The 23,081-nt window shown below is 38.2% G+C and overlaps 1 protein-coding gene across 1 annotated transcript; it reads right to left on the bottom strand.

Moving 5' to 3' along the window:
• Positions 1–1,382: 1,382 nt before the first annotated feature.
• On the bottom strand, positions 1,383–17,459 carry LOC150047367 (all-trans-retinol dehydrogenase [NAD(+)] ADH4-like). Its single transcript, XM_090356777.1, has 9 exons — positions 17,352–17,459; positions 14,907–15,008; positions 12,830–12,971; positions 10,486–10,573; positions 8,242–8,473; positions 6,858–7,118; positions 4,687–4,822; positions 3,776–3,914; positions 1,383–1,942 (listed from the first exon to the last, which is right to left on the bottom strand). Exons 1-9 carry the CDS (start codon positions 17,367–17,369, stop codon positions 1,918–1,920), a joined length of 1,143 nt encoding a protein of 380 aa, XP_090212903.1. The 5' UTR covers positions 17,370–17,459; the 3' UTR covers positions 1,383–1,917.
• Between the last annotated feature and the right edge of the window lie 5,622 nt (positions 17,460–23,081).

Raw genomic sequence — 23,081 nt, 5'->3', positions numbered from 1 at the left:
TGTAGATACTCAGGACATCGAGATCTGGAGGATCTGAGTTCAAAGCAAGACTTTGCAATCAAACACTTGAAACTTCACCCCCAAATTATCCAGCCAAAAGCTTAGCTGGAGGCATGTCTCAAATGGTAGAATGCTTGTTGTGAACAGCCATGAACCAGAAAGCCTAGTAGTTTCAAGACACTGAGGATAGCATCTGGGAGATGGAGAAATCAAGACTCACCACCAGAGGATGCTGTGGCAGTATTTTGAAAAGAGGCAATCTGGTAGTTCAATATTGCGCCCCTTATCAGCTGACATTCTTTTTTTTTTCTTTTTTTTTTATTGTAATTAGTAAAAGGGTTACATGATATTTGCCAGATAGAAGGTGCATTAATTCACATACATTGATACCCATTCACATGTCTTGGTACCCATTCAGCTGACATTCTTAAATATTTGTATTAATTTCAGACCCAGAAAAATCGGCATGTCATTTTGTTGTATGTTTATTTTTTTTCCTGGAAATTTTATAGATTTTTGCTGTAGAAAACGTCTGAGAAAAATTTTATTCTATAACAATATGAGAATAACCAAGGGACAACAAAGGAGATGAGAAATAACATATCCATATCCTGGAGGTTCTTTCATTTAGCCTCATCCTATATGGTCTTATGCATCTAGGTTTTGAGCTATTCTTCTCTTCTAGGAGAGTCCAAGGTTTCTTATCTTGTTATCTGGTATATTGTATATACGTTTATTTGTTTATTTGAAATAGGAAAGAGAAGGGAACAAGATGAGGGGAGGGGTGGTATAAGGGAAATGGGGACAAAAGCATGAGAAGGGGTATCAATGTGTGTGAAGTAATTTACCTTCTGTCTGGCGAATGTAACTGTTTGCTCTACACATTCATGAGGATAAACTTTTGATATCAAGGAAAGTGTTTACAGGGCAGGAATCATGGCCTCATGGTAGAGTTTGCCTAGCATGCCTGAAGTTCTGGGTTTGATTCCTTGGTACCACATTCACAGGAAAAAGCCATAGTGGTGTTGTGGCTCAAGTGATGGAGGATTAACCTTGAGAAAGCCCAAGGACAGTGCTTAGGCCTTAAGTTCCAGCCCCAGGACTGGCAAAAAATAGGAAAGTGTTTACAGAGTGTCTTTGAATGTATTTAGAGACTGATCTAATTTCAAGGAAGTTAGAAACAAATTCTTGAAACACTACAAAAGCAGCATATACTAAAACTTCAGTTAAGAGACTAAAAGTCAAAGCAGACAAGGTAATGAAAAATTTGTGGCAGTGAGGATTTGAAGAGGAGGTGAGTCCCAGATGGAAACTATGACAAAAGGCTAGGTATTTTAGCAAACAGAATTTTCAGAGTATAGACTCATTTTCCTTTAAAAAATCTTTATTTATGTAGGTTCTGATATCTCATTATTTTTGTTTACAGTAGTGGGGACAAGAGAAGGTAACACAAAATAAAAAGGAAATTATTTGGCAACTTATTTAAAAAGAGTACTTGTGGCTTATTGGAACACAGAAACCATATAACAATCTTTTATATATGTATATGATCAACATAGTGATACTATCCAGTAAATTTTTTTTGTAGAAAAATTTTAACAAAAGTGAATAGTATATAAAAACTCCACATATTCATTAGCTAACTTAAAAATTATAAACATAGGAAAATCGAATTTTATTTTTTGTTCTTTCTTCCCCAAACTAGTTTTAGACAATTCTTAAACATCCTTTGATTCTATTTTTGAACACTTTAGTTATCATTGTTAAGTCTGAAACTATTCTATGATTACAGATTCAATACTATTAACTGCTATTTTATGTTGAGATATTAACTGAGGCTACTTCTTATAACTCATACTTTATTTGATTTATTATATTAATCAGACAATCAGATCTTCCGAATTGTCCCTGGGATCTTCAGAAGGTCATAATTGTTCGGATGCTGTTAATAAAAATAAAGCAATAAAAGTAATTTACCTGAACAGTTTACCCAAAGCCAACAAGTAATATTTGCTGTCTCAGTATTTGTTCTAATCTTTCTTCATAGTAATTCAGAAAGTTGTGACCTCATTTGAGTGGTGGAGGTCCTGTTGCCCTTTGGTGCTATTGACAAGTAGAGTATACTAAGGTTAGTCACTACTCTTGGCTTTCCCATTGCCAAGGCAAAGCTGATTATCAGAGGAACTTGGTGTGTTGTGATGCTACTTTCTGACAACTCCATAACAAAGAAGGGGATAAGCTTCAAGGTCAGAGAATTCCTTATCTCGGACATTACCATAGACTTCCTATCATCAGCAGGGTAACATGCTTACATCTTTTCTTGACCCAGAAGCTAGAAGTGACATCTTTTCGTGGAAGGAGAAACTGAGTCTTTTCCTCACCACAGGCCAGGGGAAACTGACACGGTGCCCCATCTCCCTCCATCTCCTCCCTTACTTCTGTGCACTTGTGGAAGGAGGATCTGTGGCCATGTGGTGAGTATACCACAAAGGTGTACATTCCTTTCCTGATGCTGTCTTTCCATCTGTGTGGACAGTCAGGTGGTTTCTTCCTGGGGCCCCAAAGGGAGTAGGAAGTCTAGGCCTCTGCTGTAGCACTGATTATGGGGCCTCCTTGTAGAAATGGAGACCTGCCAACCTGCTGATAAAGTGATAGAACATTTGCTGTTTGGCTATCACTAAGCATTCCCTGTGGGTACACTCTGTGACTGAAATCTCTAGGATAAGAGGTCATGGTAGAGGAGCTGCAAACTTTAGGCATAAGGCTTCAACCCCAAACCCAGCTACTAACTTGGAGAACACATGTTTTGAGCCATAATGAGATGGCATTTTAGTGCATGCTATTTTAGGGCTTACTATGTTAGCCTAGTATAGTTTGTGTGGCACAGATTTAAAGGTTTTTTTTTTTCCCTTTCCTTTTGATTGAACTTCTTTTTGTCATATAATTTTCTCAGATTCCTTCTCTGTGAAAACAGCCCCAGGTCCTCAAACCATGGACCCATTTTCTTTTCCTAAAACACTTACTCTCTTCTGTGACTCCTGCCATCTTTTCCTTTCATTAGCTTCTCCTACAACCTTTGCTATATCTTTGAGTTTAAATTTCCTCCTTGTCCTGATTCTCCTTTAAGTAACCTTATTCCTCATGTTTTGAATGTTTTGCTCTAACATTGAATGTTTTGCTCTAACATTTGAATGCTCTAACATTGTAAGTAAAATAATCTAGCCTAGTCTTCCTCACTCCCCACTCCTACGATAATGTCCAAGACAAGAGAGCACCTGATATCAAAACCTGTGGGTTAGCAAGTGCCAGACAAGAGAATGAGAGAGTCAAAAGATCCATCGGGTACCTGATACTTGCCACTTGGTGCTTCCATCCCCATGGTATCACAGGGTTCTTTCTTATACAGACTGGTGTAGACACTCCGTGGTGTGCAGAATATACACCTTTCAGACTCAAAAGTACATTGAGCCAGAGGGGTCTAACATTATACGGAGAAACATCTCCTTCTAGGGGAACAACCCCACCTAGGTGACACTGGTGAAAGGACAAGCACACACTGGTTTATACCAGCTCTCAACACCATATTGTAAGTAGCAGTGTGCCCTACCGAACTACCAGCATGCCTTTTCTCAAATGTCCATTGTTTAATCATTGAAGCACATTTAGTAATTACAATAAGGAAAATCAGGAAAGACACACTGGTTAGGTCTTAAGTAATATAAAAAGGACTCAGCACAAGATTTCTAAACAATTCAATCATCTACCTAGTATTTACCTTTTTCCTTGGTTCATTAGGTCAAATGCCTCATTGATTTTGTCAAAAGGCAGAGTGTGGGTCACAAATAGATCCAGATCGAATTTCTTATTTTTGTAGTCATTAACCAGCTTTGGTATAGAATCTACACTCTTCCACCCTGTAATTCGGCCAAGATACCAAATAAAGACAAAGGTGACACATGAGAAAGTAGTTTAATAAGTGTACATTAAATGAATTACTATTAGATCAGTGTGAAGCAACCTAAAGTTTCAAATATTTTAAACATCTTCCCTTCATCTTTAACTGTGTATATATCTTAAATTTTCTTTATATATAGCTTTAGTTTTCTATATCTATTTTTTTCTTCACAAGAAATATTCAAACCAGATGCCAGTGGCTCATATCTGTAACCCTGGCTATTCAGCAGGCTGAGATCTGAGGATCACAGTTTGAAGCCAGCAAGGCCGGAAACTCTGTGGGAATCATCTCTAACCACCAGAAAAACTGGAAGTATAGCTGTGGCTCAACGGTTAGAGCACTAACCTTTTAGTAACAAAGCTCAAGGACAGTGCTCAGGCCTTGAGTTCAAGTCCCAATACTGTCCACACACACACATACACACATACACACACACACACACGGAGATTAATTTCTATTCTAGATAAGGAATTACCTCAATTAGGTCAGTATTTACTTTCTGTTGCTCTATGTTGGTTCATTTTATTGCAACTTGAATTTCAGTTTGTCAGTTGTGATTGATTATCTTTCTAAATAGACTCCATTTACTTTCATATAGTGAGTAGTTTATGCAGTCTTTAGATATGTTTTAGGTTCTCAGTATTTAAACACACAGTACAATAATCCTCAGTCTAACAATTTTATACTACTGTGAAGAAAATTAAAATCTATGAAGGTAAAAAAGTACCAACCTCCAAAGAAAGTTCCATTTATAGTGCGACCCACTATTAGCTCCTCTGGAGACACATCCAATGCTTTGTCACCAGCTTTTACTCCAACCAAAGTACAGGTTCCTCCACGTACTGCTGTGGAGTCTAGAGCTGCTCTCTGAAGGGTTGCACACAAAAGGTTGTTAGAGAAGTAGAAGAGTAGAAGAGTAGAACATGAACTCCATTGTGGAAATACATAATATTTTAGGGATCAGTGGGTTCTCATCACAGCTATTCCTGGGTTTCCATTCTCTTTCTAGAGATTGAACCAGTCAGATAAAATTCAGGGGAGGACATAGCACAAAGTCCACTTCTGGGAATATGAAATTTTATTCTTTATTTCTCCTCTAGGAGAGGGTTTAGGAACCAGGCTGAGTTGAAGGTGTAAGTGAAAAGGAATAAAGTTACAACTACTTTTCATTTTTACTTTATTTTATGCCAGTCCTGGGGCTTGAGCTCTGGCTTGGGTTCTGTCCCTGAGCATTTTTGCTCAAGGATTTTCTACCACTTGAGCCACAGTACCACTTCTGTTTTTGTTGTTGTTGTTGTTGTTGTTTTGCCAGTTCTGGGCCTTGAGCTCAGGGCATGAGCACTGTCCTTGGGCTTTCTCAGGGCTAGAGCTCTACCACTTGAGCCATAGCACTATTTCTGGCTTTTTTGCTATGTATGTGGTACCAAGGAATCAAACCCGGGTCTTCGTGCATGCGAGGCAATCACTCTACCACTAGGCCAAACTCCTGGACCCCACTTCTGTTTTTTTGAGTAGTTTATTGGAGATAATGGTCTCATAGACTTTCTTGCCTGGGTTGGTTTTGAACAGTGATCCTCTGATCTTAGCTTCCTGACTAGCTAGAATTACAGGCATGAACCCTGGTGCCTGGCCACAACTACTTTTTATAACTGACACTAATGAAACAAGAATAATCCATGGGAATATAATTCAGTTAATAAATTCACTTTTTTCACTGTATGGGTATGATACTGGAGTTTTGTATTCATGTCCTGTACTTGCTAGTCAATTGCTGTACCACTTGAAGGATACTTCCAGCTCTCTTCAGTTAAGTTATTTATCATTTCATTAAAAGCCAGCAAACAAATAAAACAAAAAACCAACTCAGTTTAGTGTCTTTGAGCAAATGTACATTAGATGAATAATTATTGAAGAATAATGCTTGGCACCATAATAAGGTAACTTTTCCATATATTGTCTGTATGATGTGGTTGACTATTTTGTTTATTAGTCAAAGGGGGAATTTTCCTTCCCAATTACAAATGAATAAACCAGCCCAGAGTGGTTGCACATGCCTGTGATTCTAGTACTAGAGGGTTATGTCAGGAGCATTGCAAATTCAAGGCCACTCTGGGCTACACAGTGACTTTGAGGCCAACCTGGGCTACATAAGAAGTGTGACTGTTTTTCTTGTTCCCAAAGAAGGAGGGGACGGGGGACAAATATATCCAAGTTATTCAATGTACCTGTATGAAAAAGAAAGTAGGAAATGAGAAATGAGCCTGGGGGAGAGCACAGATGGGATGGAGAAGAATGATGGAAGGGGTGACTGAACAGGAAGTACTCGACATTTCATTGGGCCTACTAAATTATAATCCCCTGGTACAACCTTTTGAAGTTCAGGAAAAATTAAATCAAACAGGTAATAGGAAATGGGAGAACAAAATTGAAAATTATTTTCAGCCTAATAATATGTTGATATTGAGCAATTAAAAGGATCTCAAAGGAAAAGGTATGGCCCTGTGCATGATTATTATTAGCTGGGATCCTCACTCTGGCTTTCTGTCTTGCCATGTGATTTCCTCCTCCTAGACATTCTCACCACGATGCTATCTGCTGAGGGCCATCCTGACTGAAGGCAGCCTTATACTGTTTGGATTTCTAGCCCACACAACTGTACATAACACTCTTTTCCATACAAGTACCCAGTCTCGTATAGTTCCTTGTTAGTAACGGAATGAAGATGAACCCAGGATATATCAGTGGGTCTTGAAGGTTGAGGGAATGTTTAAATGAACTATGGCTGACTGTTTATTTTGGTTAAGAAGGAATCATTATACCAACTGCAGGAAGCCCATCTTCCTCTATTTTTGATGATTAAAGAACACATTGAAAATACACAAGGAAAAAAAAATGTACAAACCATGTGTTGATATCCTCCTATACACTCAATGGCGAAATCCACCCCACCATTAGTCATTTCAATGATGACTTCTTGGATGGGTTTGTCTAGCTCTCTAGGGTTTAGGCAATCAGTTGCTCCCAGTGCTTTGGCCCGAGTAAATTTCTCATTGTTGATGTCAGTAACGATGATTCTGGAAGCTCCTGCTGCTTTACAGCCAATTACAGCAGAAAGACCTACACTTCCTAGGCCAAAGACAGCACAGGTAGAACCAGGAGTGACCTGTGGGCAGGAAAATTGTAGAGCATAACTTTTATAGCAGCTGGTTTTACATGTGATATTTTCTCTTAAAGGGTAGGATGAGGTGAAGACTCACAAGTACAAGCCTAACACTGCTTGTTGCAAAACTAAATGATACATTCATTGAAGAAAATCTGCCATCCTGAAAATGGATGCATTCGTTTCTAAATTAAGAGAATTATTTAAGAGCCATGAAGATGATCAGTTTATAAACACTCTCAAGTAAAAATAATTCCTTTGGTTTTTTTTTTCAGTGTGGTCAGAAAAAACCCCCACATATTTTAAAGAGGCTTCCCACCCCTTTTTACAAAATTAGATCTCAGGCAATGGATTAACTTGATCATTTCAATTAACCAATTCCTTTAGATGGAAGGGAGTCCAGATGTCTTGCTTGACAATGAAGAACCTGAGACAGGTTGAGAAAATCTTCCCTGCAAGAGAGGCATCCACTTAGGAGACATTTTTTTCAACATCTCTCTTGTATCTAGCTTAAATATCCTGGGGTGGTGTGTGTGTATACATAATAATAATATATTAAAATATGAATGTATAGTACATTATGTATATATGTATATATAAATATAGCTTAACATGGGATTCCAGAACCATATCCTGCTACCAGTAGGAAGTAGCACAAAACACAGTTCCTTGTATCCATAAAGGGATACAAAACCAAGATAAATTATTATTGGTTGAAAGAGAATCTACAGTACCATGGAGGAAGTAGGGTAGGTGAATGGTGATGAGGGCTTCTACAGTTCCTGTTACTCTTTGGGCCAGTTGTCCAGAGATAAGATGCTAAGAAGTCATATTTGATTTGGCTTTATTTAAATCAGGGATGGTTTATAATCTAGCAGGCTGTTATAGCATATAACATACAACAGGTATTAAGCAGATCTCAGCTATGAGGTCAGATACTTTACATAGGTGGTATAATTTAATTATTCTCATATATATTATCAGTAGGTATTTTTCTAGAGAGGTTAAATTGTTTATCACAGAGCAAGAAACAAAATAGCCAGGGGTTAAAGATAATTATGGCGGGCTTCTTTACATTGCCTCCCAATAACCTCTGTTTATAAACCCTGGCTATTTAACAATTTACCTTGGCAGTGTTGATTGCAGCACCGTAGCCAGAGGAAAACCCACATCCAAACAGACACACCCGCTCTAAATTTGCATCATCATCTATTTTGGCAAGGTTGACATCGGATACCACAGTGTACTGAGAGAATGCACTGACTCCAAAGAAATGGTAGATTGCCTTTCCTCTGCAGGTAAACCTGCTGGTTTTATCGTCCATTAGCTCTTGATCAATTGTAGGAGTTTTTAAATTACTGGATAATTAAAAAGAGAGTGTGGGGGGGAAACAAAGAAGAAGAAAGTAAGATATGTTGCTGGACATGGTGGTGTACACCTGTAACTCTAGCTACTCAGGAGGCCGAGATCTGAGGATCCAGGTTCAAAAACAGCCCAGGTACTAAAGTCGGTGAGACTCTTATGTCCAATTAACCACCAGAAAACTGGAAGTGGCGCTGTGGCTCAAGGGGTAGGGCAGTAGCCTTGAGCTGAAGAGCTTAGGTACAATGCCCAGGCCCAGAGTTCAAGGCCCACCAATAACAAAAAAAATTTTTTTTTTAAAAAGCAAGATTAAGGGCCAGGAGTTTGGCCTAATGGTAGAGTGCTTGCCTAGCATGCACAAAGGCCTGGGTTCAATTCCTTGGTACCACATACATAGAAAAAGCCAGAAGTAGTGCTGTGGCTCAAGTGGTAGAGCATTAGCCTTGAGAAAGCCTAAGGACAGTGCTCAGGTCCTGAGCTCAAGCCCTAGGACTGGCAAACAAACAAACAAACAAACAAAAGCCAAGAGTATCATGAAGCCTATGTGTTTGCTCCTGTAACACATTCAGTACCAATCAACTCATAGGCTGTCTACTTCCATCTAGTATTTTCCACAATATGTGTGGAATGTTTTAATATGAATTCCAGACATCAATATTTCATCGACATTGAAATATTTTAGTTCTACATATTACCTATGGTTGATAAGTCTCTTGGTAGCCTTCCATTTGTAGCTTCTCCTCTTTTCCTGGGTTTTCAATTCTTTTTTTTCCTGCTTAACTACAGAGTCTTTCTTTTTTCATATATTTTTTATTGTAATTAATAGAAGGGTTACATGAATTTTTTAAAAAAAATTGTACTATGGAGTATTCTTTCTAGGAATGTTGCTGGTGAAATACCTGAAATTGGGTTTGACATATTTTTATGGCAACATATTTCCTCCCAAACTAACACTAACAATTTAAACACTTGATCTAAGTCATTTTTTGGTGGGGGGGGGATGTAACATTTTAAACATAGTCAGGAAAGATGTAGATTCTGATCATCTCTGTTGCTGAATCTGTTATTTCATGAAAGGTTTGCAAAAGTGTGTGGTTTTAGTTTTTTTGAGTAATGACAACAACCCTTCAAATCAGACATTATTACCCTCTCCATGTTGTAGGCGAGGAAACTGAGGCACAGAAGGAGATATAAGCATAGTATAGTAAAGGATTGGTTGTTATTCTGTTTGGTAGTAGGGACTGAACTCAGGGTCACATGCTAGGTGAGCAGTCTACCCCTTGAACTACATCCTCGGCCCTATCCTCTTTGTTTTGTTTCAGAAACTTTGTCTTCTTACTTTGCTGGAGCTGGCTTATAGCTTACCAAGCTGCAGGGTATAAGAGTAGTATAGTTCTAATTTCTGAGATAACTAACTTCCATTAACGTTAAAACCAAACAAGTCTTTACATAGTTTCAGTAAAATAAAAATAAGGTGGTTAAGATTTATACTCAAGCCATATGAAAAACCTGTCAGGAGACTTAGAGCTATGAAGCCCTATTCTCATTCCTGTAGATGAGACACTGTGAATTTGGCTTTTATCACTTCAAAGATATATAATTAATTTTACTGCATATACTTTTAATCATAAATAATGTATAACATCATACTATATATAGCCAACAGTTACTTGCATTTTACCCTTAGTAAAATGTGAAAAGGCATTATGTATGTCAGATTGTTCGATGTTAATACGCTTATTTCAAACCTTTTCATTGTGCTACTATCCAGCAATTTGTTCATCCATGTTGTTACTGGAGGACATTCTTTTTGTTTGCTCTTGTAAACGATTTTGCAATGCATATTACAGCATGACTACACATTTGGAGCAGTATGAGATACAATGGAAGTACAATTAGTGGACAGAAGGTTGAGAAGGCCTCTTCTCAACTCCATGTAAATATGACTAATCCATTGTTAAAAATCTTTATGTAATCTATAATCCTATCAACAGCATGTAGAACTTACCGAACTTTCTCACAAATGTTTGTGCGTGGGCTCAGACAGAACTTGCATTTTTTACACTGAGGTGCTAAGAATGGAATTACCTTGTCACCTAGAAAGAAAGACGGTATGTTGGATGAGTCTTAGGGTATTATTTACTGTCTTTTTGGCAGTACTGGGGTTTGAACTCAGGGCCTCTTCTTTGCCAGGCAGGCAGGCAGGCACTCTACCACTGATCCACACTTCCAGGCACCCTTAAGGTATTATTATAAGTTTCTAAGAGTAAAGGCTGGAGATGGGGCTCAGTGGTGGAGTGTTTATTTATCATGGGCAAGGCCTTGAGCTTTATCAGTAAACTCCTTCCCCCTCCAAAACAAACAAACAAACAAACAACAACAAGAAAACAACTTTGTAGAAGAGAACACCATTTATTGTTTTTCAATTTTCTTTCTTTTTAAAACTGTCTTTCAGTAGTTATATAAAGGCACTCACTCCTATCATTTTTTTTTGTCAGTCATGGGACTTGAACTCTGGGCCTGGGTGTTGTCCGTTAGCTCTTCAGCTCAAGGCTACCACCCTACCCCTTGAACCACAGCACCACTTCCTCTCCTATCATTTTTATATATTCACTAGAAAGTCTAGTTAGCTAAAATATTTCATTTAATTAAAATGGTAAGATTATGGATTCTTTTAAGCAGTGCATATGTTGTCTTTTTTGTTTATTTTGGTAGTATTTGGATTTGAACAGAAGGCCCTGTGCTTGCTTGGCAGGTGTTCTACCACTTGAATTATGCCCCCATAGCTATGAGCTATGCCTTTATTTTGCTTTAGTTATTTTTTCTGATAGAGCCTCACATTCTTGCCCAGTGGGCAGCCTTAAACTGTGATTCTCTTACTTATAGCTTTCTATATAGGTAAGATTACAGGTATCATATTGTTTTGTTTTTGTAATTACCCCACTGGGCAGTCAAGTGTCAAATTTGTTGATCTTATCTCCTGCAGAGTCCTGTGATTTCATAGTAATTCTTTGTATTATGACTTATTATTTTATTATTTATTTTATTATTATATTGATTATTTACAGTTTAGTAGTATTTTATTATGACTATAATTATATTTTGAATACTATGAATAGAAAAGTAGATCCTTTTTTAATAAAGAGTGTAAATAGGCTAGATGGAGGAAATTTGATACTCTTGCTATGTATCTAAGTCTGGAGCAATCTCATCAGAGAAGGAAGAGTCATGTTGTTTATCCTGTGTGACAAGAGATCAGTACATAGGCCACATGGTAGTGTGGTGTCAAGAAAATAATCTCAGCCATTGACATGCTTTATTTAGGTATTATATGTATCTTACAAGCTTCCAAAAAGAAAATTATGCTAACATTAATATGCATATCAGAGTGGTTTTTTTTTTAACCTTAAGCCCCCTTCTTATTCTTTATATAATGTTAAAATAGGTGAAGCACTTTTCTGTTTTATATATAACATTTCTGAACTATGGTTGCTTCAGTTTTGAATAATCATAAAATTTGTGTTTTAGGACAATTTCTTTTTTCTTTTTATTAATTTTGGGATAATTTCTTAGCATAATATATAAATGAAGTATAGGTGCATTTCCTAGATCTTATTTAGGCATTTTTCAATTTCAAACATCTCATCTCCGTGGTAGACTGTTGTTGGGGCCTAGCTTCCATCTCTGAGGCCTGATTCTGGCTCAGCTGCAATTAAAGGGCTTTGACCAGGCATTTGGTCTTTTGCATACCTCTCTTAAGGCATCTCTGTGTAGGTGACTCGATTGAACCCCCCGCAGTTTCGCGGGTCTCGCAGCAGCTCAAGTCTCTCCCGCTTTCCTGCACCTGTCCTGCCCAGTACCTGAAAGCCCCACCCAGACCCTTAGTGGTAGCACAGAGGCCTTCTTCCTATTGGCTAGCTTCCCAGTGCCCACCTTCTCCTATCCTAACAGTATATAACTAATTGTCTGACGCAATAAAGAGATGAGAGCATCAGAGAGCATCAGAAATCAGCAGAGATCAGCAGAGAGATCTGATGCGCTTTCATGGTTAACACTGCTTCTGACTCAGCGTGGTTTTTTCTTCCCAGGTGATTGGGGGAGGGCTGGGTCATCAACACTTACCATCTCGCTGGGCTCCAGGGGGACTACAGGCTGGCCCTGTGTGTCCCTCCCCGTTCCCGTGTTGCTGCCCCAGAGAGGAGCAACAGACTGTGATAGGTTCTACATCTCAGGTCTGATTTGGGAAAAATGGTCCTCTTACATTAACTGAGATCATTTGTAGCGCGCAAAGCCAAGACTGTATCCAAAAAGACTGGTATCTCTATTGAGTTAGAATCAGAAGGAACAAGTACCTGGTTTGAAGTTGGTCACGCCTGGCCCAATGCTTTCTACAATTCCTGCACACTCATGGCCAAGAATCACTGGGAACAAACCCTTCTTGAAATTAGGATCTATGTTAAAAGCATCAGTGTGGCAGATGGAAGTGGCTATTACCTACAAAGCAATTACAGGCTTATGTCATGTTGGGACAGATATTGCAATAATTTTAGGCTTCATGTCACATTGAAACCTTGCATCATCCCTAGAACTTAAGAATTACATTTATTTATTTTTTCAATTTTTTTATTGTGATTAATAGAAAGTTTACATTATATTCACCAGATAGAAGGTGCATAACTTCACAAACATTGATACCCTTTCTCATAACTTGGTCCCCATTTCCCTCCCCCCCTCCTCCCCTGCTTATCTTGATTTTCCCCCTTACCTATCCAATTTCAAATAACCAATTAAGCACATATAAAATATATCAGATAACAAGGTGAAATATTGTAACAATATGAGATAACCAAGGGATGGCAAAAGAGATGAGCAATAACATAGTACATTAAGGACAACACTCACTCATTATATGGCTTTTGTTTCCTTATCCTGGAGGTCCTTACATTTAGTGTTGTACTATTTGGCCTAATGTCTCTAGATTTTTTTCTATTGTAAATCTCTGCTAGTAGAGCCCAAGGTTTCTACTGATTATGACAAATGAGGGAAACCATTGAGCCTATGTTCCTTTGAGTCTGGCTTACTTCACTTAATATGATTTTTTCTCTTTCCATTTCCTTACAAATGGGGCGATGTCGTTCTTTCTGACAGCAGCATAGAATTGCATTGTGTATAAATACCACATCTTGTTGATCCACTCATCAACTGAGGGACATCTGGGTTGGTTCCATATCTTTGCTATGGTAAACAGTGCTGCAATGAATATCATTGTGCTAGTGGATTTAGTATGCCCTTGTTTCTGGATGATTGGGTAAATGCCAAGTAGTGGAATTGCTGGGTCATAGGAGAGCTCTATGTTTAGTCTTCTGAGGAATATATATGTAGGTGGTACCAAGGAATTGAACCCAGGTCTCTGTGCATGCCAGGCAAGCACTGTACCACTAGGCCAAACTACTGGCTTAAGAATTATATTTTGGAAAACAAAAACAAATAAAAATAGGCTGGGCAAGTTTTCCAACTATCAGAGTTGAAAAAAATCCTAAGAAAGTGTAGGATTGGCCATTATTGTCTCCAGCAGAGGATAAATGAAAATAGTAAGATCAGAATCAAATCTGGTAGGCTGAGAGAGAAAATAGATTCCATGTCTTGTGCAAATTTTGTTGAAACTACGTGAAATGATGTTGAGGTAATAACATTTTTTTTGTAGTTAAATGGGAAACAGTGCCTAAATTAATTATCAGTATCTTTGTGTAATTATTCTTGAGGATCTGGACAAAAAGGTCATTCCATTCATTCTCACATATAAATCTATAATGTCTTGAGCCAGAATGAAGAACTATCTGTGACCACTGCTCTATTTGTGTGTGTGTGTGTGTGTGTGTGTGTGTGTGTGTGTGTGTGTGTGTGTGTGTGTATACACTGGTACTGCGTCTTAAACTTAGGAAGTATTCTCTTCCTCAGAGTTTTTTTGTGCATGGCTTGTACTTTACCACTTAAATCAAGCTTCCAGTTCAGCGTTTTTGTCGGTAAATTGAAGATAGCTTCTTGAGGATAATTCTGTCTGGGCTGACTTCAAACCACCATTCTCACATCTTAGCCTCTGAGTGTGTAGGATTACAGGTGTGAGGCACAGGTGCCCAGCTTCTACTTTAATAACACTTTCCAATAATTGGTAAATGGAGAACAACAGAAGCCTAATTCTAACCCAAAGTGAATTCTTTTGCTGATTCTCAGATTTTAAGCCCATTATAAAAAAGATGGGATAATGTCCATTTTCATCTGAACCCATAAATATAACTCCAAGTTATATAACTATAACTACAGGTGGAGACTCCAAGGCCTCTCATTCATACCAGCTCAGAACAAATGGACAGAAATCAAGTCTGCACTTTGGGTATGGTCTGTGTCCATTTAGGGAAAGTCCTCACTCACCTGAATTCGAACTTCGTGAGCTTTGGGGGGAGATACTTCAACTTCTTCAATAGACAAGGGCTTGCCTGCTTCCCAAGCAACGGCTGCTTTGCATTTAATAACCTGAAAGAGAGGGGAATGAAGGAGGAGTGAGAGAGGTGGTGAGGAGAGTAAAGAGGAGGGGGGGCAAAGAACTACAGTACCATGGCAAAAAAAACTGGAGCCATAATCCATTGAGAAACAGTAAAGAAGTTTGTGATAGATTTTGTATAATCTATAATTATAGAAGACAGGGCTCTTAATTTGAACCTAAGTCAACTTCTTTGTTACAGTCATTATATCAAATTATTATTTTTAAATTAAAACTGAACTTTTACATTGGGAGACAGCAAGGGAAGGGGTGATATTTTCCATAAAGAAATGTAGTTTCTATGTAACTAATGTAACTAACTTATGTAATCTCTGTAACATCACTTTTATAATAACAATACAATAATCAGACATTATTATTTATGAATAAACCTTAAGTATTGCAAAATTCCAAAAAAGTATAGTTATTGCTCATGTAAAAAGCAGAAAATTGATCCTTATAAGTCAGAGCATTGTCCTAATGATAGACTATTTATTTTAAAAAACACTATTTAATTTGTCTGAAAAAATACTGAGCTTTTACAACCTATTTTAAATATCATGTTCTACAAACAAGTATTCAAGAAAAACTCTATATGCAATCACTGGCACATAAATTTAAGAACAAAATTAAGTGAGAAGTAATGCACCTTCTATCTGGTGAATATAACTGTAACCCCTCTATACATTGAAATAAAAAATGATTAAAAAAGAACAAAATTAAAATTAGGCTGACTCTTTGCATGTCATAGATTCATATTGACCCATATCAAATATGTCTCTAAAATATGTATCCTATCATAGACCCATATGTCTATATAGATATATTTATATCTCCAAATTCATGTCAATGACCTGGAGTCCCTGAGTATTGAGTCACTCCTCTTGTACTGTTTAGATCTAATAGCCACATGTCAAGGAGACCATGTACCTTCTGTTCATTTTGTCTTGGCTTATCTCACTCAACAAGATTCACTCTAGTTCCATCCACTTCCCCGTGAATGCCATTATTCTATTTTGTCTGATGGCTATGTGGTATATCTGTGCACCACAATTTTTGTATCCGTTCATCTGTAGCGGGACATCTGGGTTGTTTCCATTGCTTGGGTATTGTGAACAGTACAACATACATCAAATTATTTAACAAATGGTTGTATTAAAAATTTATCCTGAACCTATTATCTGGTGAATGTAACTGTAACCCCTCTATGCATTACCCCAACAATAAAAAAAATTTATCCTGATAAAATGACTGGACTTTTTTACCCCCTCTATAGCAAAGGGTATGTGTTTATAGGTCTTAAAGATTTTGGTAAGTGGCCAAAAACTATGTGTTGGGTTTACCAGTTTCATTCAGTTGTGAATGATCACAGTTTTGTTAGTCAGAGCACAGATGTGTTTTACAGGTTTGCTACTTGAGTTAGTCTTCAGACCAGCAGTTACTCATAACCTGAGAATTCTTAGAGGAGAAAGTTTTGCCTAATGAAGTCTGATTTTGAACAATAACTCCAGGTAATTCATCAACAGTCTGAGAAGTGAAATGTAAATAATTACTAAATTAATTAGTATAGTAAAAATTAAAGAAAAATCATCTCATTTCAAGAATTTGTTACCCCTAGATTAAAACTTTTCTACTCTCTGGGCAAAATGCCCAGGCTTGAGCATTGTCCTTGGGCTTTTCTCAAGGCTAGCACTCTGCCACTTGAGCCACAGCACCATTTCTAGCTTTTTCTATGTATGTGGTACCAAGGAATCAAACCTGGGTCTTCGTGCATGCTAGGCAAGCTCTCTAACACTAGGCCAAAGTCCCGGCCCACTACTCTCTGTTTTTATTTTGAGTTCAAGTAGCTTATCCTTTAACCACTGAATATCTGCTTTTCAATCATTTAGATGTAATTCTGTACTGTTTTTAAGTATCATTACAAATGAAAAACATTAATTACAGAAAGTTTCAAAGTAAAACTAAAAGTACAGGTGGAAAAATAGAAGTACAGATGGATACCTTTATTATTCATGTTATGTGTTTGATTTTTCTCCTGTGTGTCTCCCTGAATGTGATCATTTTGCAGATAACATTTTGTAATCTAGATTTATATAATAGAGGTACATATTTTGTGGTGATAGAATAACTACTTACATAACCTTTTTGCTGTTAAATAATAATTAAATATCCTAATAAATATTTGGCAAACCTATAATTAATTCCTTACAATAAATTCTTATCACAGGGATTGCTTACTTCCATTTAATCAACTTTACATTGCTGTGATCAGAGAGTAATCCCTGAAGGAAGCCTCTTTAATGCACAAACTGACCAGATACATGCTATGTACTTACTTTTCCCTTGGTGCTCATTGTTTCTTTCCCTTTGGGAAGCTTGCCTTGGAAATTTCTTTCTGGCTTGAGAAGCTGTCCACCACTACACAGAATGCTCCAGGTCCTGCACTGAACTGAATAAATACTAGTCTTGCTGTTTCCTTATCTAATCACATTCTTTTCTATTGCTCCACAGCTCAGCATTCCCACATCATCTGTGCTATTACATTTCGGTTGTAACTTATTGCTTCTGGACAGCTCCAAGATTTTTTTTTCATTACAAAACAAAGTAATAAAGAAAAGCACAATAGGTATATTAGGATGAGTTGTACAAGTAATTATTATTTTTTTTCTTGTTAAATATTTTTTTATTGTAATTAGTAAAAGGGTTACATGATATTTGCCAGATAGAAGGTGCATTAATTCACATACATTGATACCCTTTCACATGTCTTGGTACCCATTTCCCTCCCCCCTGTACAAGTAATTATTAAGGGCATCCTCACTGCTCTAGAGCTTCTCTTTTATCTGTCCTTGAGGGTAATTTACCTGCAGATTGTGTAGTTTTACACAATAATTTAATCTAAAACTAATGTATATATTCTTCCATGTTGCCCCTCCCACCCCACAACCTGTGGGTGAGACATCGCCTTAGTTTCATTTCATTGTCATAATTTTTGAATATTTTACTGTATGAATTGACTATTCAGTAATTTTCCTTCTGGCCTCTTTTTTCTTTCTTTCTTTGCTAAAGATGAGTTGGTGGTTGTGTAAAGTTCTTTTCATGTTTCCTGATGCACATAGGTTTGAGTTTCCTTAGGGACTGTTCAGAATTGATATTCAGCTAGTAGATATACGAAAGTTGATGTTCATGGTTATGATAGTAGTATACTAGGAAAAAACAGTCACAAAAACTCACCTGGGAGTGCTGTGGAGTCATTGCTGAGTTCCTCTCATTATTCCTTGGGAGTCTCTGATTGTCCTCCAGAACAACAGGGTTTTCTGGAACCTTATGGACCAAAGCCTAGTGCCACCTGATCTTGGGCTGCAACCACTGGGGCTGTGGACTGAGCCCCTCCTGGAGTCACTTTGGCTGTTCATCAGACATGGAATACCTCCTATTGGTTGGTAACTATTGTGCTCAGGAATGGAAATGCTGGCTCTCCATTTCTTTTTCAAAAATTATTATTGTAGTTGCACAAAGGAACTGTATCCTACACCAGTTAATGAGTACTATGCATTTTGTGCTCCAACTTTGAAAGTCAAGGCCAAGGAGATTTACAAAGCAGGTGACCCAGTGAGCCACAGTGTAGGAGATGTTTCCTTATTCTAGCCTCATTCATGCTTGCACTGCTAGATGGGAAAAAAATATTTGATGCTCTGGTGGTGTGTAAGGTATATTTTTTAATGTACATTTCTGTGATTACTAGCGAGGGTAAGCATTAGAGGTGCACAGATCATACTGTTTAAAATCATCTTTAGCATTTGTTGATTTCTTATAGTACTTCTCTTAACTTTTGCTGTATATATTTTAAAGCCTGACATTAGGTGTGTACAAATGTTCTATATTCCATGTATTTAAAAAAACAATTTTAACATTTTTACCATCTTTCTCTGTTAGTATGTTTTCAGTGTGTGTCATTGCTTCCCATGGTATTTTAGAATTTCATTATCTCGGGACTGGGAGTTTGGCCTAGTGGTAGAGGGCTTGCCTAGCATGCATGAAGACCTGGGTTTGATTCCTTGGTACCACACACATAGAAAAAGTCTAGAAGTGGTGCTGTGGCTCAAAGAGTAGAGCTCTAGCCTTGAGAAAGCCCAAGGACAGTGCTCAGGCCCTCAATACAAGCCCCAGGATTGGGGGAAAAAAAAAAGAATTTCACTATCTCCTCCAGACTTAGCTTCTAAATTCCTGCCTTCCTCCCTTCCTCCCTCCCTTCCTTCTTCCCTCCCTTCCTTCCTTTTTCTTCCTTCTCCTCTTCATTAGTGTCTTCAGCACAGGAGTTTGAACTCAGGGCCACTGCTAGTTATATAGATGCTTGACCATCTGAGCCATAGCCCAGACTTTTTTTCCCTTCAATTGTATTTCAGGTAGATTCTTGCATTGCTTTATCCTCAGGGCTGACTGCAGACTGTGATCTGTCACCTATGACCTGTCTCACAGATGGGATCAAAGTTGGCATCAAAGGTACATGCTAATTACAGAGGCTATATTGTGGTTAAGATTATAAGGCTGAAGACTGTCTTGACCTTATTTGCTTCTAGTTTCTTACTACCTATGTTTAAATTCTGAATTCATTTATTGCCCTCTTTATCATTGTATTGAGACTTTTTTCTTTGAGAATTGTTACTTGTCTCATAAGAAAATTGTTACTTGTCTCATAAAACAAAATCATCCAGATAAGTCCCAAACTACAAGTCCCAAACTAGCCTTATAGAAAATTCCCTTGTTGGGGTGAGGATTTAGCTTGTCTATACAAGTGCAAGGCTCTGAGTTCCAGTCCTGAGCACCACCAACACGCCCACACACACACACACACACACACACACACACTCACAATCTCCTATAATATGTAACTTTTCTTGCATTGGTCTTCTCCCTGGTTCCTTTTTTCTTTAAACTTTAAAAATAATAAATATGGGCCAGGAGTTTGGCCTAGTGGTTAAAGTGCTTGCCTAGCATGCACGAAGAGCTGGGTTCGATTCCTTGGTACCACATAGATAGAAAAAACTGGAAGTGGTGCTGAGGCTCAAGTGGTAGAGCTCTAGCCTTGAGAAAGTCCAAGGACAGTGCTCAGGCCCTGAGCTCAAACCCAGGACTCGCAAAAAAAAAAAATAAATAAATATGGCCAGGTGACAATGGCTTACACCTGCAATCCTAGCTATTCCCTTTAGGAGGGTGAGATCTGAGGATCACGGTTCAAAGCCATCCCGAGCACAAAAAGTCCTGAGACTCTTATCTCCAATTAACCAACAGAAGACTGGAAATGGTGTTGTAGCTCAAGGGGTAGAGCAGTAGCCTTGAAATGAAGAGCCCATACTGGCTGGGTCTCAATTGAATGCCAACTCCAAAGGACCTTGGCATCGACAGTCTCAATCGTGGAGAAGGCAAAGGGCAATCTTTTTCCTTGAATAGATGACTACAGTCTGTTCCTGTGATAATTGTTTTTGCTCTTTAAATGATTAACTCAGAGAAAACCACTGCTGAGTTGAGCGTGATGGGTGCATAGGCCAGAGGCTGGCCTGAGTTTCACAGCAAGCTCAAAGAAAGCCTACACAATATAGAAAGATTTTCCTCAAAAGAAAAAAAGATATAATTATTGTTGTTTGGCTTTATTTATTTATTTATTTTTTGTGGGTCATGGGGCTTGAATTCGTCCTGGGCACTGTCCCTGGCTCTTCAGCTCAAGGCTATTTCTCTACCCCTTGAGCCACAGCTCCATTTCCCATTAATTATAGAGATAAGAGTCTCAGGTCCTTGTGTGCCCAGGCTGGCTTTGAACCTTGATCCTCAGATCTCAGCCTCCTGAGTAGCTAGGATTACAGGCGTGAGCCACCATGCCCCAAGTTGTTTGGCTTTTTTAGTAGGAATGAATTGCCCCTCACTAGTGTCCAGTGAATATCGAGCCCTTCATTTAATCCATTTAATTCTTACCACAACTTTGTGAGGCAGATATTATTCCCTTCACTGACAAATGAGGGAACGTGATCACTGTCTGGTATATCATCCTGTTGCTTAGGAGGTTTGATTTGATGTCTGTTTGACCACAAAGTTCATGTTTGTTGTCAAGCTGCCACTTTAGAAGGTTTTTGGTTGCTTGATAAAACTTGGACTCTGTAGTTACTTGTCTTATTATTATCTCAGAATAGAGTAGAATTTCGAACTCTGGGATATTGGATAATGTTCAGTTTACTTTGATTATTTTAAGTTAATAATTTCTTTATGATAGTTGTATTCTAGGACTTAGAATGCAAAAGTTGGCTTCCTTCATTGTAGGATGAGTGTTTGTTAAGATAACAATTCATACTAATATATAATAATTTGAACAGCTGACTACCAGGCATATGTAAATTTACTTTATTTTTAGATTTCATGTTAAACATTACTTCTTTCAGTCTTGCAAGCTGGGCGGAGTCCTTTGGGTTATAAACCACCTGTATATTTCCTTCATAATCTTCTTACTTTCAAGTCTGACCTGCTCAGAAATGGAGTCTATCTTACCTCAGCTCACAATCATATCCCTTTGCTCTCTTGCTAGAAAGTGATCTGAGTGCTGACTCCTGTCTTTAGAATTTGTTTGCTAGTCCTATTGCTGGTACAAGCTGCCTTGGTTTAGGCTCCCCTGGAAGCCCCAAATTGGACTTTTGATATGTAGACTTCTAATAGCTATGTCAGCAGGGTGAATGGGACACCTGCTAGGAAGGTGGGACAAGGAAGTGAGGAGTGCCATCCATGAGTGCATTGTCTTGTGATAAAAATCTATAGCATAAAGTTCATCATTCCACCCATTTCTGACAAATATCGACAGCTCCGTGATTTCAGGTACACTCACGTTATTGTAGAACTATCATTGCTCTCCTTCCTATTTCCAGTGAAATTCTATACCTATAAATATTCTCTGTCCCCTCTCCTTCTAGCCCTTGGCAACTGCACAGTGATTGGAACACAGAGGCTTTCTATGATGCAAGTGCTGACCTTGAGCCACCTTGTGTGTGTGTGTGTGTGTGTGTGTGTGTGTGTGTGTGTGTGTGTGTGTGTATATGTGTGTGTGTATGTGTGTGTGTATGAGCTTTTTAGATAGAGACTTGCATTTTTGCCCAGGCTGGCTTCAAACGGTAATCCTTCTGTTTCTACCAAGTTACATACCTGGGGTTACAGGTATGACCCACCACTTGGGATCCTCTTTTATATATATTCAAGAGTTATTTACTAGTAAAACTAAGTACCCCTCAAAACACTAGAGGAAATTGGATAAAAGTCAACTGTCTTAATGAGAATAGTACCCTTCAAGGAATGAGGTGAGCAATTGGATAAGGGGCCAACTGTATGTAAATTGTTAGGACTCCAGGACTTTGTTATTTTACATGCAAGTACTGAGGCTTGAACTCAGAGCCTGGGTGCTGCCCTTTAGCTTTTTCACTTAGGGCTGCTTGCTGCTCTACCATCCGAGCCACAGCTTCACTTCTGGATTTTTGCTGTTTAACGATAAGAGTCTCAGACTTTTATGCCTGAGCTGCCTTTAAATTGCAACCCTCATATCTCAGCTTCTTGAGTATCTAGGATTATAGGTGTGAGCTACTAGTTGCCACCTGGCTCTGGGCTGGAGGTATTCATGCAACAGTGTGGTGTTAGTGGGAGTTGAAACTGAAACTCACTAAGGACAACAATCATTCGTTATATGGCTTTTGTTTCGATATCCTGGAGGTCCTTTCAATTAGCTTCATACTATATGGCCTTATGTATCAAGATTTTGCTCTATTGCAGATCTCTGCTAGTAGAGCCCAAGGTTTCTACTGATTATGACAAATGAGGGAAACCACTGAGCCTAAGTTCCTTTGAGTCTGGCTTACTTCACTTAATATGATTTTCTCTAAGTCTTTCCATTTCCTAACAAATGGGGCGATGTCATTCTTTCTGACAGCAGCATAGAATTCCATTGTGTACAAATACCACAACTTGTTGATCCACTCATCAACTGAGGGACATCTAGGTTGGTTCCATATCTTTGCTATGGTGAATAGTGCTGCAAT

Source organism: Megascapheus bottae, chromosome 23 (genome assembly GCF_031878675.1).
Source record: "Megascapheus bottae isolate mThoBot1 chromosome 23, mThoBot2.hap1, whole genome shotgun sequence".
In the NCBI taxonomy this organism is placed as follows: Eukaryota; Metazoa; Chordata; class Mammalia; order Rodentia; family Geomyidae; genus Megascapheus; species Megascapheus bottae.
Note: the sequence above shows the minus strand (reverse complement) of the source record. Positions and strands in the feature narration are given on the sequence as shown.